Source organism: Sus scrofa, chromosome 4, assembly GCF_000003025.6.
Source record: "Sus scrofa isolate TJ Tabasco breed Duroc chromosome 4, Sscrofa11.1, whole genome shotgun sequence".
In the NCBI taxonomy this organism is placed as follows: domain Eukaryota; kingdom Metazoa; phylum Chordata; class Mammalia; order Artiodactyla; family Suidae; genus Sus; species Sus scrofa.
The window spans coordinates 20555875-20571021 of NC_010446.5; the positions used below are offsets into that span (position 1 = coordinate 20555875).

Below are 15147 nucleotides of genomic sequence, written 5' to 3' on the forward strand. Positions count from 1 at the left end.
CAGATTCAAGTAATTCAGGTAAAATTAGGTACTGAATTAAGCCCTGAAAAGGAGAGGGGGGGAAACACTCTTCTTCTCCAACATCATTCCTGTCTTCATTATTTTACAACTATTTATTAAGAAGCACTTTCTGTATACTTGGCACTGCACTTTGCATTAGGAAGATACATGACAGTTAAGACGTGGTACCACCTTCAAAAAATTTAGGAGGAGATGATGGACACATTAAAATAGAATGGTGGGTTTGCTGGTAAACACTTACGATGCCATGCTGGCATCCAAGGATAAGTTGTCAGCTGTTTCTAGAGGGAGAGAAGGCTTCGTAAAGAATGTGACACTTGAAGCAGTCTTGAAAAACAGAGTAATGGGTGTTCACTAGAGTGTGAGGGTGTAAAAGAATTCATCCAATCACGAGGAAAGGTTGAGCAAAAGTTGTAAATAACTTAGTACATATGAGGAGCTAGAGGTTGTCTGGGATATGAAGCCCTTAGGATGGACAGGTGAAACCGTACCACACTCTTCCTTCCCCCTTTAAAGATCCAGAGCCATCTACCATTTATAACAAACCCACAGATAGGAAAGGTGAAGAGCTTCCTGCTAAATTCAGCAACAGGAAGAGGATGACCAATCTTGCCACTTCTGTTTAACATAGTATTGGAAATCCTAGGCATAGCAATCAGACCAGAAAAATAAATGAAAGTTGTCCAGATTAGAAGGCAAGAGGTGAAAAATCACTATTTTCAGATGACTTGATACTGTATGTAAAGAACCCTAAAGTCGCCACACCTGTTAGAACTAATAAATGATTTCAGGAATGTATCAGGATGTGAGATTAATATACAGAAATCTTTTATGTTTCTATAAACAAATAACGAAATACCAGAAGGAGAAAGTAAAAAAAGATCCCATTTTAAATCATATCAAAAAGAATAAAATACCTAGGAATAAATGTAACCAAGGAGGTGAAAGACCTATACTGTGAAAACTAAAGTATTGATGGAGGAAATCGTAGATGTACAAAGTAGTGGAAAGATATCCCATACTCTTGGAATGGAAGAATTAATGTTGTTAAAATGGCCATACTACCCAAAGCAATCTCCAGATTTAATACAACCTTTATCAAAAAACTCATGAACTTTTTCAAAGAACTAGAACAAATAATCCTCAGATTTATATGGAACCACAAAAAAAAAAAAAAAAAAAAAAAAAACAGAACTGCCAGAAAAATCCTGAGGTGTGGGGGGGAGAGAACAAAGCTATAAGTATAACCCTTTCAGGCTTCAGACTATACTACAAAGCTATATTAATCAAACAACATGGTATTGGCTCAAAAACAGACTTATAGACCAATGGGACAGAATAGACAGCCCAGACATAAACCCTTACACCTACAGTCAATTAATATTGACAAAAGAGGCAAAAATACAAGGAGAAAAGACAGTCTCTGGGGGTTAATAGATGCAAACTATTGCTTTTGGAATGGATTGGCAATGAGAGCCTACTGTGTAGCACTGAGAACTATGTCTAGTCACTTATGATGGAGCATGATAATGGGAGAAAAAAGAATGTATATATGTATGTAACTGGGTCACCATGCTGTACAGTAGAAAAAAAAATTGTATTGGGGAAATAACAATTTAAAAAATTAAAAAAAAACAAGAGGTGTTGAGAAAGCTGGGTAGTTACATGTAAAGCAATGAAATTAGAACATTCCCTTACACCATATGTAAAAATAGATTAAACTCAAAATACGTTAAAGACCTAAAAATAAGACATGACACCAGAAAACTCTGAGAAGAGAACACAGGCAAAAGTTCTTTGACCTAAATTATGGCAGTGTTTTCTTATATTAGTCTTCCAAAGCAAAAGAAATAAAAGGAGAAATAAACAAATGGGACCTAGTCAAACTTAAAAGCTTTTGCACAGCAAAGTAAACCATAAACAAAACCAAAAGACAACCTATAGAATGGGAAAAAATATTTGCAAATGATGCAGCTGACAAGGATTTACTCCAAAATATATAAACAGTTCATAAAACTCAACACCAACAAATAACTCAATAAAAAAAAATTAGCAGAAAAACCAAATAGACATTTCTCCAAAGATATACAGATGGCCCACAGGAACATGAAAATATGTTCAACATCACTAATTATTGAAAAATTACAAATCAAAATCACAAATATCACCTAACGTTGGTCAGAATGGCTATCATATAAAAGTCTACAAATAATAAATGCTAGAGAGGGTGTGGAGAAAAAGAAACCCTCCTATGCTATTGGTGGGAGTGTAAATTGATGCAGCCACCATAGAAAACAGTATGGAGATTCCTCAGAAAACATATAGAGTTACCATATGATCCAGCAATCCCATTCCTGGGTATATATCTGGGAAAAAATGAAAACTCTAATTCAAAAAGATACATGCGCTCCAGTGTTCATAGAAACACTATTTTAATATCCAAGACTTGGAAGCCACCCAAATGCCCATCAACAGACAGTTGGTTTAGAAAGATACACACACACACACACACACACACACACACACACACACACCACACAGTGGAATGTTACTCAGCTTCAGAAAGAATGAAATATTGCCATTTATAGAGACATGGATGGACCTAGAGAATATAATGATTAGTGAAATAAGACAAAGACAAATACCATGTGATATCACTTATATATGGAATCCAAGAAATAACACAAATGAATGTATGTACAAAACAAGCATATTCACAGACATGAGAAGCAAATTTATGGTTTCCAAAGGGGAGAGAAGCAGGGACAAATTAGAAATATAGGATTAACAAACTACTATACATAAAATAGAAAGGCAATAAGGATTTACTATATAGAATGGGACTTAGTATTTTGTAATAATCTGTGGAATGGAATGGAATCGCAAAAAAATATGAATCACTACAGTACACCTAGAATTAGCACAATATTGTAAATCAACTATATTGCAATTCTAAAAACACAAAAACAAAAATATAAAGAGCCAGAGCCATCTAATACAAATTGCTGTTTTTATATTTTGACTTCATAGAGCTTTTACATACCCGATGGCATGTATGTAAAAGCCATGATTCCTGTTGCATGTAAAAAAAAAAAAAAAAAACTCTAACCAAGTGATAACGGCAGAACCCATCACTTCACATCTGTGATAAAAGCCAGTGGTTCAAGCTTTGTACTGGGCATACCCCTTGCATAGACAACCTGAGTAAACAGGGACCTCTTGCTCCCACCTAAAGCCCGCTCACCATGGTGACACATTCACAGGAAACACAACTAACTACAAAAGCATCAAAGAGTAGTAAATACTGATTCCATGGAAAGATGGTCCAGGTGGCATCAGGCCATCCACACTCTTCTCTTGGGCCATCCCACTTCTCAAGGTCTCTCTCCTAGGGCAGCCATCACCCTGGATCTCCTACATCACTCCTCACACCCCAAGTTTGTCTCTCTGTGGCCTCTACTTCTGTGTATTTTCAGGTCTTGTAGGAGCAGCTCTCTCTTCTAATATCTCCATCTTTTTAATGTGAACTAACTTAGCCACCAGATTCTTCCCTGCCCAGTGGAGCCCTTCACTGTGCTGACTGGGCTTGTGGATGTACACAGAATCCTACCTGGAAGATAGGAGAATGGAAAATATTCTGAATGCTTATACTTGACATATTTGTCCCTGTCACTAGAATGGGACACAGCTAAGTCTGAGTACAGATTTGACCCTCACTAGCAGTATGACCTTGGATGAATAATGCCCCGGGCCTCAATTTTCTCATCCACAAAATGGGGATAATTCTGTCTATCCTAAGAACTGTTCTGGAGTACCACAGGTGAAAGACCTTTAAAGTCTCATGGACTCAGCTTATGTCCATGATTGTGGTATATGCTAAAATTAGGCACGTCTGCTTTGCATCAGCTCTTAGAGGTCCATGTGGAAGACATGGTTATTTGGAGAAATAGCGACTGTGATAAACCTAGGTATCACCTCCTGACTCAGGATCCAAAGGAGAGTCATTAATTGGCGTTTACTCTTTCTTATCATGATTCACTTCTGAAGTTTACTTTTTACATTTAGGTTATTCTTAATAATGCTTTTCCAAGGTCACACACTTTCCAGAGCTGATTTTAGCAAGTCTCAGTGCTGGTATACAGTGTCAGATTCCTAGAAATCTGTTATTTCAGCTGTCCTGCTCCCTTGCAGTTTGGCTTGGATGAAAGATATTTACCTGTGTCAGTTTTTAATTCCCTTTAATAATACTGGTGTGCTATCATGTAATGAATTTATAAATATTTATTTTCTAAGTAGTATTAGGGAATGAAAATAACTGTGGATACTTTAGTTATTAGTCAGAGCTCCTGGGTCAAAGTTGCACTTTTATGAACCTAATTTTTGTTGTTCTTTTAGAAAAAATATGAAAGCAATAATAAAAATCCTAAAGCCTACACCATTTCCCTCACATTTCTTTTCTATACGTATGTGTAAGTTTTACGCTGCAGTATATCATAGCTGTTCACCATGTTGCTACATAATCATTATAATTATTACTTTAATGACCATGTAATCATCCATCATGTTAATGTACCACAATTTACTTAACCTAAATTTTCAACAATAGGAGACTGGTTATTTTCTAATTTTTCTACTATTATAAATAACCTCTAGGTTGCATATTTGTGCATTTAGCTTCTTTCGCTTTTTTAAGACTCTTTCCTTCAGATATGGTCCTAGAATGGGAGCACTGGGTCAATGAATGTGAATTTTTAATAGTTTTCAAATAAATTGTCATTATTTTTCCAGTTTGCCCTGCAATATGTTAGTATTCTACTTTTATTAAACCTTGTTAGTAGTGTATATTATTTTATATTGAATACACTTAAATAGTATCCCGCAATATGTTAGTATTCTACTTTTATTAATATGTTAGTATTCTACTTTTATTAAACCTTGTTAGTAGTGTATATTATTTTATATTGAATACACTTAAATAGTACCTTACTTTTGTTCTTACATTGTCTCAAAAATACCAAGTTTTGGGGGCGTTTTTTGTTGGGGTTTTTTTTGGGGGGGGATTTTTTTTTTTTTTTTTTTGCTTCTTAGGGCCACACCTGCAGAATATGGAAGTTCCCAGGCTAGTGGTCAGATTGGAGCTGCAGCTGCCAGCCTATGCCACAGCCACAGCAATACCAGATCTGAGTTGAGTCTGCGACCTACATCACAGCTCACAGCAACGCCAGATCCTTAACCCACTGAGCAAGGCCAGGGATCAAACCCAAATCCTCATGGATATTAGTCAGATTTGTTTCCACTGAGCCACAATGGGAACTCCCCCAAAATACCAAGTTTTAGTGAAACATTTGCCTAGAAAGTATGCATCCTCTCATGCTTTTTAAAAGCCAGTTTTAAAACCTAGTAGTCTTTTTTTTTTTTTTTAACATTGAGAACTCTTACTTCCTCTCCATTGCTGACTAGTTTTATGTATTAAATAAAACTAATATTGATATTTTTCTGAGCAAAACAGTCAGCTGTGCTCTTTTATTAACTAATTAATGAGACCTGTGAATTATAAAGATCTGTCAGGAGTGGTGAGATAAAATCATAGGAAAATTAGAAACTAAAAAGTTGGACAATGAGTTCCTGCTGTGTAGCACTGGGAACTATATCTAGTCACTTATGATGGAGCATGATAATGTGAGAAAAAAGAATCTATACATGTATGTGTAACTGGGTCACCATACGGTACAGTAGAAAATTGACAGAACACTGTAAAGCAGCTATAATGAAAAAAATATATAAAAATCATTATATAAAAAAAGTTGGAAAAATTAGACAAATCTGTTCCAGCATTCCCAAGGTCAAAAACAAGGTTGCCATTCAAACAGTTCGATCTGGTCAAATTTTAATGACTTTGTCTAACTAGTTGCCAACCTGCTCAGCCATTCTGACTCTTCAACTAGCCAACTCAGGTCCTCCACCTGTACTGCTTCCAGTATTTCCTTCTAGGTTTTGTCCTAGGAAAGCTTCTTAAGGAAGAAGGAAACTCCCTCCACTCAACTCCCCCCACCCCCAGAAAAACGCTCCCACACCATCCCCAATCTGATCTTGTTCCAGATCAAGTAAATGCGTGAAACCCCATCCTGTGTGAAATAATTTCCCAAACCACAGCCTTGTCATGGGGCTGCGTGCCAGTTCCAGGCATCATGCAACTTCACCTCTTCCTGAGATGGATATCTTCCATGCTCTGGGGGAAGAAAAAAAAAAAAAATCCAAGAATCCAAGCCACCAGAAGTTCATCTTGGAGTTGAATAACTGTTACCTGCACTAGAGCTTTCTCTTTGACCTGAGGATGCTAAGGTTTGTTTGAATAGGATTATTAACTCTACATCAGTATATGGAACTAGAAGGAACTAGCTTATCATGTTTTCTTCTTTTTCCTCTTGCAGCCTCAACCGAGGGTTCTCCATAGACATGGTTAGCCTTCCAAGCTGCTGTCCTGCCAGTCGATATGAACATGGCCTGTTCCTCACAGAAAGACGAACTCTTGATGCTGCCAGAAGATATCCTTAGAGCATTGACAGATTAACTGGATTAACTGGAAAAAAAAAAAAATTCGGTCAAGATCATGGGCTTTGGAAAGTCTTAGTTTGCTATGGATTTTTAAATGAGGTGCATAATATACAGTGCCAACTTGTTCCAAGTGGTCATTGGCAGACCATTAGCTGGAAAATAGCTTCCAGTTTTCATCACTGTGCATAACTCAAGCTCCCTCGGGGAGCTGTCTGTGCCCTTCACTAGAAGTCCTGTTTTAGCATGGCAACTACTGGATTATTTTATTATGTGTGCAGATGGCATGATGTGTTAGAAAAAAAAAATTACAGCAGTTCTGCAGTCTCAGTGGAAGTGTTCACAATATTAGGCCCTGGTAGGAATGTAAACATGTCTTGATTGTGTTAGTTACGGCGTCTAAAGGTATTTTGTCCAACTCTTAAGCACTTTACATGACAACACTACACGGAAACGAATCCACACGTTCGATACATGTGAGACAACCGAGTCTTTTCTTCTTTCTTTTTGTAAATCTTGTCCTATTTCTGGCTCAGACTGTCCAAGACAAGACTCCACTCCTGGCACAGCCCTGGCTGTTTGTGGTAGATGGTGAAATATGGCCATAATACTGTTAGACTTAATCTCTTGACCCTTGGCTGAACAGCTGGATTTCTTAGAGCACCAAAGGGAAGGAGAGGTGAGCCTGGAGGTGGTACTGTCTTACCTCTTGTTTCCTCTTAACCTGGGCACAACTGGCCACGTGCACATGCAAACACTCACACACAGGAGGCCTCTCTTTGGCCAATGTACATATTCTTTCATTCTGTAGACGCGTTCATTCAAAAAAAGGAAGGGGGTGGCCATCTTTTGACCATAGACTATATTGGGTAGATGGTGAGGGCAGCTAAGTTGCAGTTTCCCTGGGCAGTCTGACTTTAACACTTTGGAAAACTTTCTAGGTCAAGGTTCAATCACAGCTCTGAAGAGTAAAAGCAGCAAGTGACCGTCTGCATGTCTGGAAAAGCAAGAGGTTCCAGTCCCACACTAGATTTCTTCCTCAGTAGAGAAGCTACTAGTCCCTTTTAATTCTTTCTGGGGTTCTACATGCCACTATTTTTTTTTTTTTTTTAACTATGTTTTACAACAAAGCACAGTCCTAGGAAACGGGTCAACTCAGTTATTGCTTGTCTTTAGGTATTAGAAAATTGTCCCTGTAGACGCATCCTACATCATGCTTTAGCATTTTTTTTTTTTCCTGAAAATGTAAAGTTGACTGAACCACAGCCTCAGCACAGTGTGTTCTGAAGGCCCACAGTCCCAGCCTGGGACCGGCAGGCATCGGGGACATTTCTTTAAATGAATGTAACAAACCTGGGACCTGCCAGCACAAGCAAGCTTGGCATTTTAAAGGGTCGCCAGACACGCACTCATTGTCTGTTCTCCCCACATCTTGCCTCCCCTGGGGATATCAGGAAATGCACAGCCCATTGGAAAACGCCCCCGCCTGAGATTTGGAAACGTGACAGGGAAGGAATGAGAGCTCCAAATGTGATTGGGTGAGTCACCCAGCGAGATGACTCACCACAAGCCTGAAGGCTGCAGTGCCAAACAAGGGGCTTCCCAGAGGGAACTCGGAGGAGCTCAGGTCACTGCCAAGATCTGGCCCTTGGGTGGGTTGGCGTCAGGACCATCAGGCCCCCAGCAGACCATCATTCTTTACAAATCCAAAATTAGGGGGCCAAACCCTGGCTGGCCACCTCAGTCTCACTGTCCATCACATGAGGTTCAATTCCCATGACAGAGCTCCTTCTAATCTTTCATTTCTTCCTTTCTTTATCCAGCGAGCGTTTATTGAGCACCTACCATGTGCCATGCACTGTGCAGGGGCAGCAACAGTATACAAGGTAGACTCCCCTGCCTTTATGTTAGCTCTTCCTCCCAAACACCAACTCCAGCCCACCTTTTCCACAATGAAGACTGAATTCAGACAGTGTTTTTCTCCTACCAGTGTAACCTGTGTGCAAATGCACAGGCTCACACTTTGCAGGCAGTGCCCTTGCTGAGGAAGTGGGCAGGACAGAAAGAGGAGGCAGGCCATATATTCACACCCTTCATGTATAGCCAACCCTTCCAGTGCCCAGATTTAGGTGGTAAGAGCTCCCCCAAGCAATGTTCAGTTGCTTCCTTTAATATCCACCCTGCTCACTTATCCATCCTTTTTACAGGTAGAGCCATTCCTCATGATACTGGATTCTGGGAAGCCCCAATGCTATGACTGGTCCTGGGGACACAGAATTGGGCCTGAGGAATTCAAATGAACTACTGCCAGGTGCTGAGACATTGTAGCTGGGAATGAACTGGTTTAGCTGGGAGTGCTCTGAGAACTACTGTTAACACCCTTAGAAAATTGGACATGCTTTATGGGGCAGATGTTCATGATATGATGATGGTGGTTCATCCTTACTTTGGCATTTGCAAAATATGTTCTGAACATGAGTAGAGTTTTATAGCTTTTTTCGAGTCACAAATGTGCTGGACAATGATTAAAAGATGATGGCTGAAGATGGAGATGGGAGAAGGCAAAGATGGAAACAATGAAAGAGCCCCATTGACGATGGTGTCTCTAAAAATGCCTTAATTCCTGGCACATACCACATATTTGCATGTGAGCTACTACTGTTTTCCAAACTGTCAACCTCGGTTTGAAATCATTTGGGGGCATAGTTTTGGAAACGTGGTGGCCTATAATCTGAGCAGTTACAAGCTAAACCAGCAAAATAGAGAAATGATTTCCTTCACAGCCTTGGGATTCTTTGTTATGCATTGATCCACAGTTACCCATGGTTACTTCCTGCTGTGCTGTACCTTCTTCCCAAGATATATGTAGGACGTTTTACCTCCTAGAAGTGCAGAGATGGCTGTGGTGAGTTTTGTTTAATGGGAAGCAGGAGACAGGAAGGTAGGGGATAAATATTTTGACGACTAAGGGCTGTAAACTGTGGATGCTGAACTTTTCCTTAAACCCAGGCTGCACCTTTTATTTAAAGGCTGCCCCCCCCACACACACACACACATGCTTGTTCAGGAAAGGCACTCTTGGGAGTGAGCCAAAATGAATAATTATCAGACTCTTGAGGGGTACCCAGGGGATAAATTGTTCCAGCTCCAGAGCTGAATTTAAATATGCAAAGCATCAGTGGTCCTGCCTCAGTAAAAAGCAAATCCCTTCAGTAGATTAAGCCTACCTAGGGGGGCAAGAGACCCTATCAGCTTTCTTGTGGGCGTGGCTCATCTTCAAGTCTCTGCGCAGCCTCTGTGAGGTGTGTAACCGCCCCGTGGACTTCTACCTCCAGAATACAGGGAAATAACCCCGGGTTCCCTCCGGAGTCCCTTCTCAGTTGCTCGGACAGTGGCTAATAGTCCTTAGATCTGAGGGACTCCTTCCTGGTTTTTAACCTTCAAGGGGAAAAGGGACATCAACCTTACGTGAGAATATAATGGAAGCATTAAAACTTCTAATGGGCGTACCCCCTTGTTCCTTGCAAATGTTTTCTTTGTCTGCAAATGTCACATAATCGATTTTGGCGCGGAACAATGGAAGTCTCACAAAGGAAAAGTTTTCAAGACCCCCTTAGCACTTTCATTTTGCCAAAACCTCCTCTTTCAGTGCTTCAGCGGCTTCATTCTTTGTACTGTTTCCTCTCCATTCAAGTAATTTTGTTACTTGACAACTAGACTTAAAGCTGCCATGGTCTCTTTTTAAAAGTCTAATCTTTGAAAATGACATCAATTCCTTTATGCCTTAAAGGCAGTTTTATTCACCTCTTCCACAACCCTCTCCACTTCACTTTCTTGCTTTGTTTTGTGAGGTGTGGTTTTTTTTTCCTCTTAATCTCTTTCTTTTCATAATATAGTTCCTTGGGCAGATTTCAAGTATTCCGCAAAGAACCCAAACAGAAAAACATAGTCGTCCCCTTTCTTACCAGTTCTGACTAATAAGTCCTTGTTGAGCTTGATCTGGGTGAAAGCTTGGTGCCCAGACCACACTGGGCAGGAATTCTCATCGTCTGGAGAGTGGCCGGTCACTGCAGTAATCAAAACAAGACCCGCGACTCACGAGGAAGGACAGACGGCCTGGGAGATGCAGCTGCTTGGGCACAGCTGGGGACTGTGTTTCAAAGACTAGCGGGTCCTGTCCCTTTGTTTCTTTAGATGTGCATCTAATCCTGTAGCCAGAGAACTGTCTTATGAATTCTGCTTTATCAATGTGAGTGATCCCTGGCTCCGCTGCACAGCTTCAAGGTCAGAGAGGGCTGCATTTCCATTACTTTGCTCTGGTGACTTCTGCCTCTAGTAAAGAGGCAAGAAGGCTTCATTTTTTAAAAATGTTTTTAAATAAATTTTATGGGGGTCTCATTGACTTAACAAAGTTGCATTAGTTTCAGGTGTACAGCAAAGTGAATCAGTTATACGTAATACCTATATACCTTCCAAGGAGGCTTCTTTTGAAAGCTAACCACCTGTGGAAAGCTTGAAAAACTGGCCAGTTGCACAGGGAGGTTTGGCCACCCTTTAATAAAAGGAACCAAATCAAGCTTTCTCTAGGGATTCTCATTTGGGAAGTTGGCTAGGAGGATGGTATCAGTACAGGCTTTCTTCTGGCCATTATCTTGGCCCTGCAGGGAAAATTCTGGGCAAGGAGGACAAGCACAGAGATCTAACATATTTAGAGTGCAATTTGCCCATGACAAATCTAGAGGAGAAGTGCCATGGAGGAAAGGGCTGGTTTCAGACCTCCTTCCCAGCAACACAGACTGAGACATAATGTCCACAGAACAACAGAAAAGGGGTAGCAGAGGCTTTGTAAATCTGGACTTTCCCATGCCACGTTGGGCTATTTTAAAGCCTTTCAGAGCCCCAAGCATCCTTACTTCAGAGGCTCCCAATTATATCAAGCGCTCGAAGGCACCAACAACATACACCTAATAAAATTTCAAAGTAGCCATGTGACTTGCATTGCTTTGCAGGTGACTGGTTGACATTAAGTGTTACAGCTATTTAGACATTAATTCTGATTATGCAATTCCTTTTTACATTTTGAAGCCAGTGGTTTGGGGTTTCCATCGTTTCATTGTTTGTTTTGTTGTTGTTGTTTTCCAAACCTCAAACATTTACAGAAGCCTTAGAAAGGCTCTTCGACCCAGATCTTTTTGCCTGAAGCACAGAAATAGAAACAGCCCTCTGATGCAAACAAGGCAACGGTTATATTAATCCAACTTTAGAGATGCTAGCACCTAAACTCTTTAAGACCCTGATGACTCTGCTGGTTGCCTTCTGCATTGTTTATAGCCTTTTAAGTTTCAGTCATTTGGATCAAGGGAAATAAACAGGCTGCCTTCCCATGGCCTTGCCACACCAGCACGCACACAACCACTACACATGGAATCCTAAGCCAGATTCATGTGCCACAGCACACAGATCTGTTTCCGGTGATCGTATCTAATTACCATCCCCGACCCAACCCCCCATTTTCTATAAAAATGGATTCATATGCTTTACTCTAAAAAAAGTTCTAAAATGAGATTCGTACTCATTAGATCATGACTTCTCTTGGGGTGGGGGAATTGACTTTGCGACATAACCTTGGAGAAAAATCACTGGCTATTAAATGCCTTGGTGATTGCTCCTGTGCCCTTCCAAAAACCGATGTTGGACTTCTCCCATCTCCCCAGAGGTCAGCCTGGCCTCCCTCTCAAGCAGCACAAATATCATGAAGATACCTTTGGAAGTGTCTAAACAGACTCCCTATTCAAGCATAATTCCAAAAATGGGATTTGAATCAAGGACTGCCTTGATTCTGGTTATGTGATCCCTAAATCAATTCCAATTCTTTAGATATATATCCACAGCATTTTTTTTTTCACCTGCATCCTCTATGTTAATGTGTTTGCATCAGGGGCTACACACTAACTCTGTCACAACTTTTGACAATGTCTATGCCACGTTCCATTCCGTGCATCAAGAGAAGACCAAAAACATTTCCTTTGGTACCAGCCGCAGAGGTTCTGAAGTACAGAACCAGGTATTTTTTCACATCAGAAGGCCCCTGTTTATAGGTAGAAACTTTAAAGAGAAACAAGGGAAGGGATATTCCTATTTGAACTCTGGAATCTGTTTTTTCATTGTCGTTCGGGTCTCACCTCAGAGCACCCTTCTCTTTCTAGAAGCAGCAGCTTCTTCGGGGAGTGTTGGCCCCCATTGGAGGTGGTTGGGATTCCACTTGCTTAAACTTACAGGAAGGGCACCGTAAGGCTCTCTGAGGCTCTGCGTGAGTTCTCCACTCCTCCCTTTCTTTCACCAGTAGAAAAATGCTATCCTTACAAGGCCATGTTTGAGGAGCCCTCAGTTTAGCCAGTGAACCTCCACGTTACAGAGAGCTGAACAATGCCAGGTTCTTGACTGTGCCCTCTAAGCCTCAGTCGTGATTGGCACAGAAGCAACCAGTCTGCTGAAAAGCCGAGCCAGCACAAATGTTTTGAAACGAATTCCACTGAAACTCTTGTTTGTTACATCATACTTGCTGTAGTTCCAGTTAATCCAACTATTTAATATCATGAGGTACTAAATTAAATAGCTGTACACAAAATTTTAGAAAAGATCAATATTGTAACAAAATTACATATTAGCAGTAAAAAGTACCCAAGAAAAGAAAATATTGATCCATTGTGGTTTCTATACTTGAGTTATTCTTAGGACTCTGGAGAGACTGGCACTGCTCTGATAAATGAGAAGATGGCTTTCTTTGGTCTTTGAAAATGTTTATCGGAGTATAGTTGAATTTGCAATGTTGCGTTAGTTTCAGGTGTACAGCAAAGGGACTCAGCTACCTATATACACGTGTCTGTTCCTTTTCAGATTCTTTTCCTATATAGGTCACTACAGCGTGTTGAGCAGATTTCCCTGTGCTGCACAGTAGGTCCCCGTTACTCCTCCATTCCATATATGGGGAAGATGTTTTGAATTCGAGAATACGAACTTGAACTAAGGGGAAACTGCCTGTCTCTCTGGGCCTCTGCTCATCTGTTTGGGATGCTCCCTGTTCCATCTTAGCAGACAGGGTTGTTGGGAGGCCAAAATGAGCAAAGGGGAGAAGCTATGCTGTACCACCCATATCTGTGTATTCATCCTGGTGAGCTGGGCTATTGGCTTTTGTCAGTGAGCCCTTTTCTTTGGTTTATGCCTTCCCTTCATAGCTCTTATTACTGAGATTCCATTCTGGAATTTTGAAAAGTAAAATAAGAAAGTTACCAATCAGCATTCTGAATGCACACCCAATATATGGCGACTGGTCTACAAAGCTCATGGTCAAGGTGCCCATTCATCCCCACATCACCTCCCAAAGGTTTAGAGCACTAGCCGAGCGGAGCTCAGTGCAGGTGAAGATTGCCAATCCCCGGGTTGAAGACAGCCCATGAAGTTGACAAATTGAGGGTCACAGGAAGCAGAGAGCCACATCGAACTTCCTTGATGAGCTGCCATGTATTAGTCTTTGTGCTGGGAAAGAAAGAGGAAGAAAAATGAGACAATGTGAATTGCATGTGAGACCAGGGCTCTCAATTGAGTATGAGAGGGGGAAAAATCCTGCACAAAAAACAAAACAAACAAACAAAAAAACCTAGTTCACTGTTTTGCAGACACTAACAAACATGGCTATAAAAGCACATTTTGTAACACAAAAGCCTACGTAGATCGTAGACATGTTTATAGCATCCTTAAGTGAGTAGTTAAACCAGCAGTCTGAATTCTCTTAGTCCCCTGAGTGGTTAATTAAATATTTTCCTTATTCATTGCCCACAACTGTGGTTTTCCCCCTCTATGCACCCTAGAAAAATTCCCAAGACTAGACTTAGGAGGACACAAGCCGGTTATGTGGTAAAATAAGAGTGCCTTTTCTGTTGGATGTTCATTTTAGTGCCCTGCATTTCCAGGGCATACCATGTTTAGAAACTTTTTTCTCTAAACGTAGGAATTACTAGGCACCACGATTTTGAAATACCAATTTCCATATCTTAAGCAGCTGTCAACTTGCCAATTCCCTTTGGGTCTCCTTTACATTTTCTTATAATGTTTCCTTGTGTTTTGGGTTGCCCTCAAAAAGAGTTTTGGGGGGGCATGACTTTTTAAATTGATAGAAATGCAACTGTACAGATTTTTGCCCCCTTGTATCTGTGAGCATGATCTCTATCAGGCTTGAAAAATCTGCTTTATCATTTTGTATATTTGACTATTTTGTATTCAACATTACTTGATTCCTTATGTGCATGGCGATGTATTAAAATGTGGGATTTCTATTACCGTGTAAAAGTGTTTTGATTCTGATTTTCAACATAGATCCTTGGGAAAAAATTACATTAAACTTTTCATTTCTATTTTCTTCAGCTCATCAGCTTTGCAGAAGAAAAGGGAAAGTTAACAGCATTTCATTTTCCCTGTGTTAGCTAATGATGCAATTCAGGGTGGAAAATTGTCCTCAATTATGCTGTGTTTCCTGGAGAAATAATATATGTGGAATGAATTGGTGGCCTCCCTCCA

General features: G+C 40.4%; 1 protein-coding gene across 1 annotated transcript in view; it reads left to right on the forward strand.

Annotated features, from left to right (window-relative positions):
* Positions 1-14906, forward strand: part of SAMD12 (sterile alpha motif domain containing 12) — a 427167-nt gene extending 412261 nt beyond the window's left edge. Inside the window, exon 5 of the mRNA XM_013996531.2 lies at positions 6453-14906. Coding sequence (XP_013851985.1) covers positions 6453-6475 — 23 coding nt within the window. The 3' untranslated portion in view covers positions 6476-14906. The remainder of the gene's footprint in view (positions 1-6452) is intronic.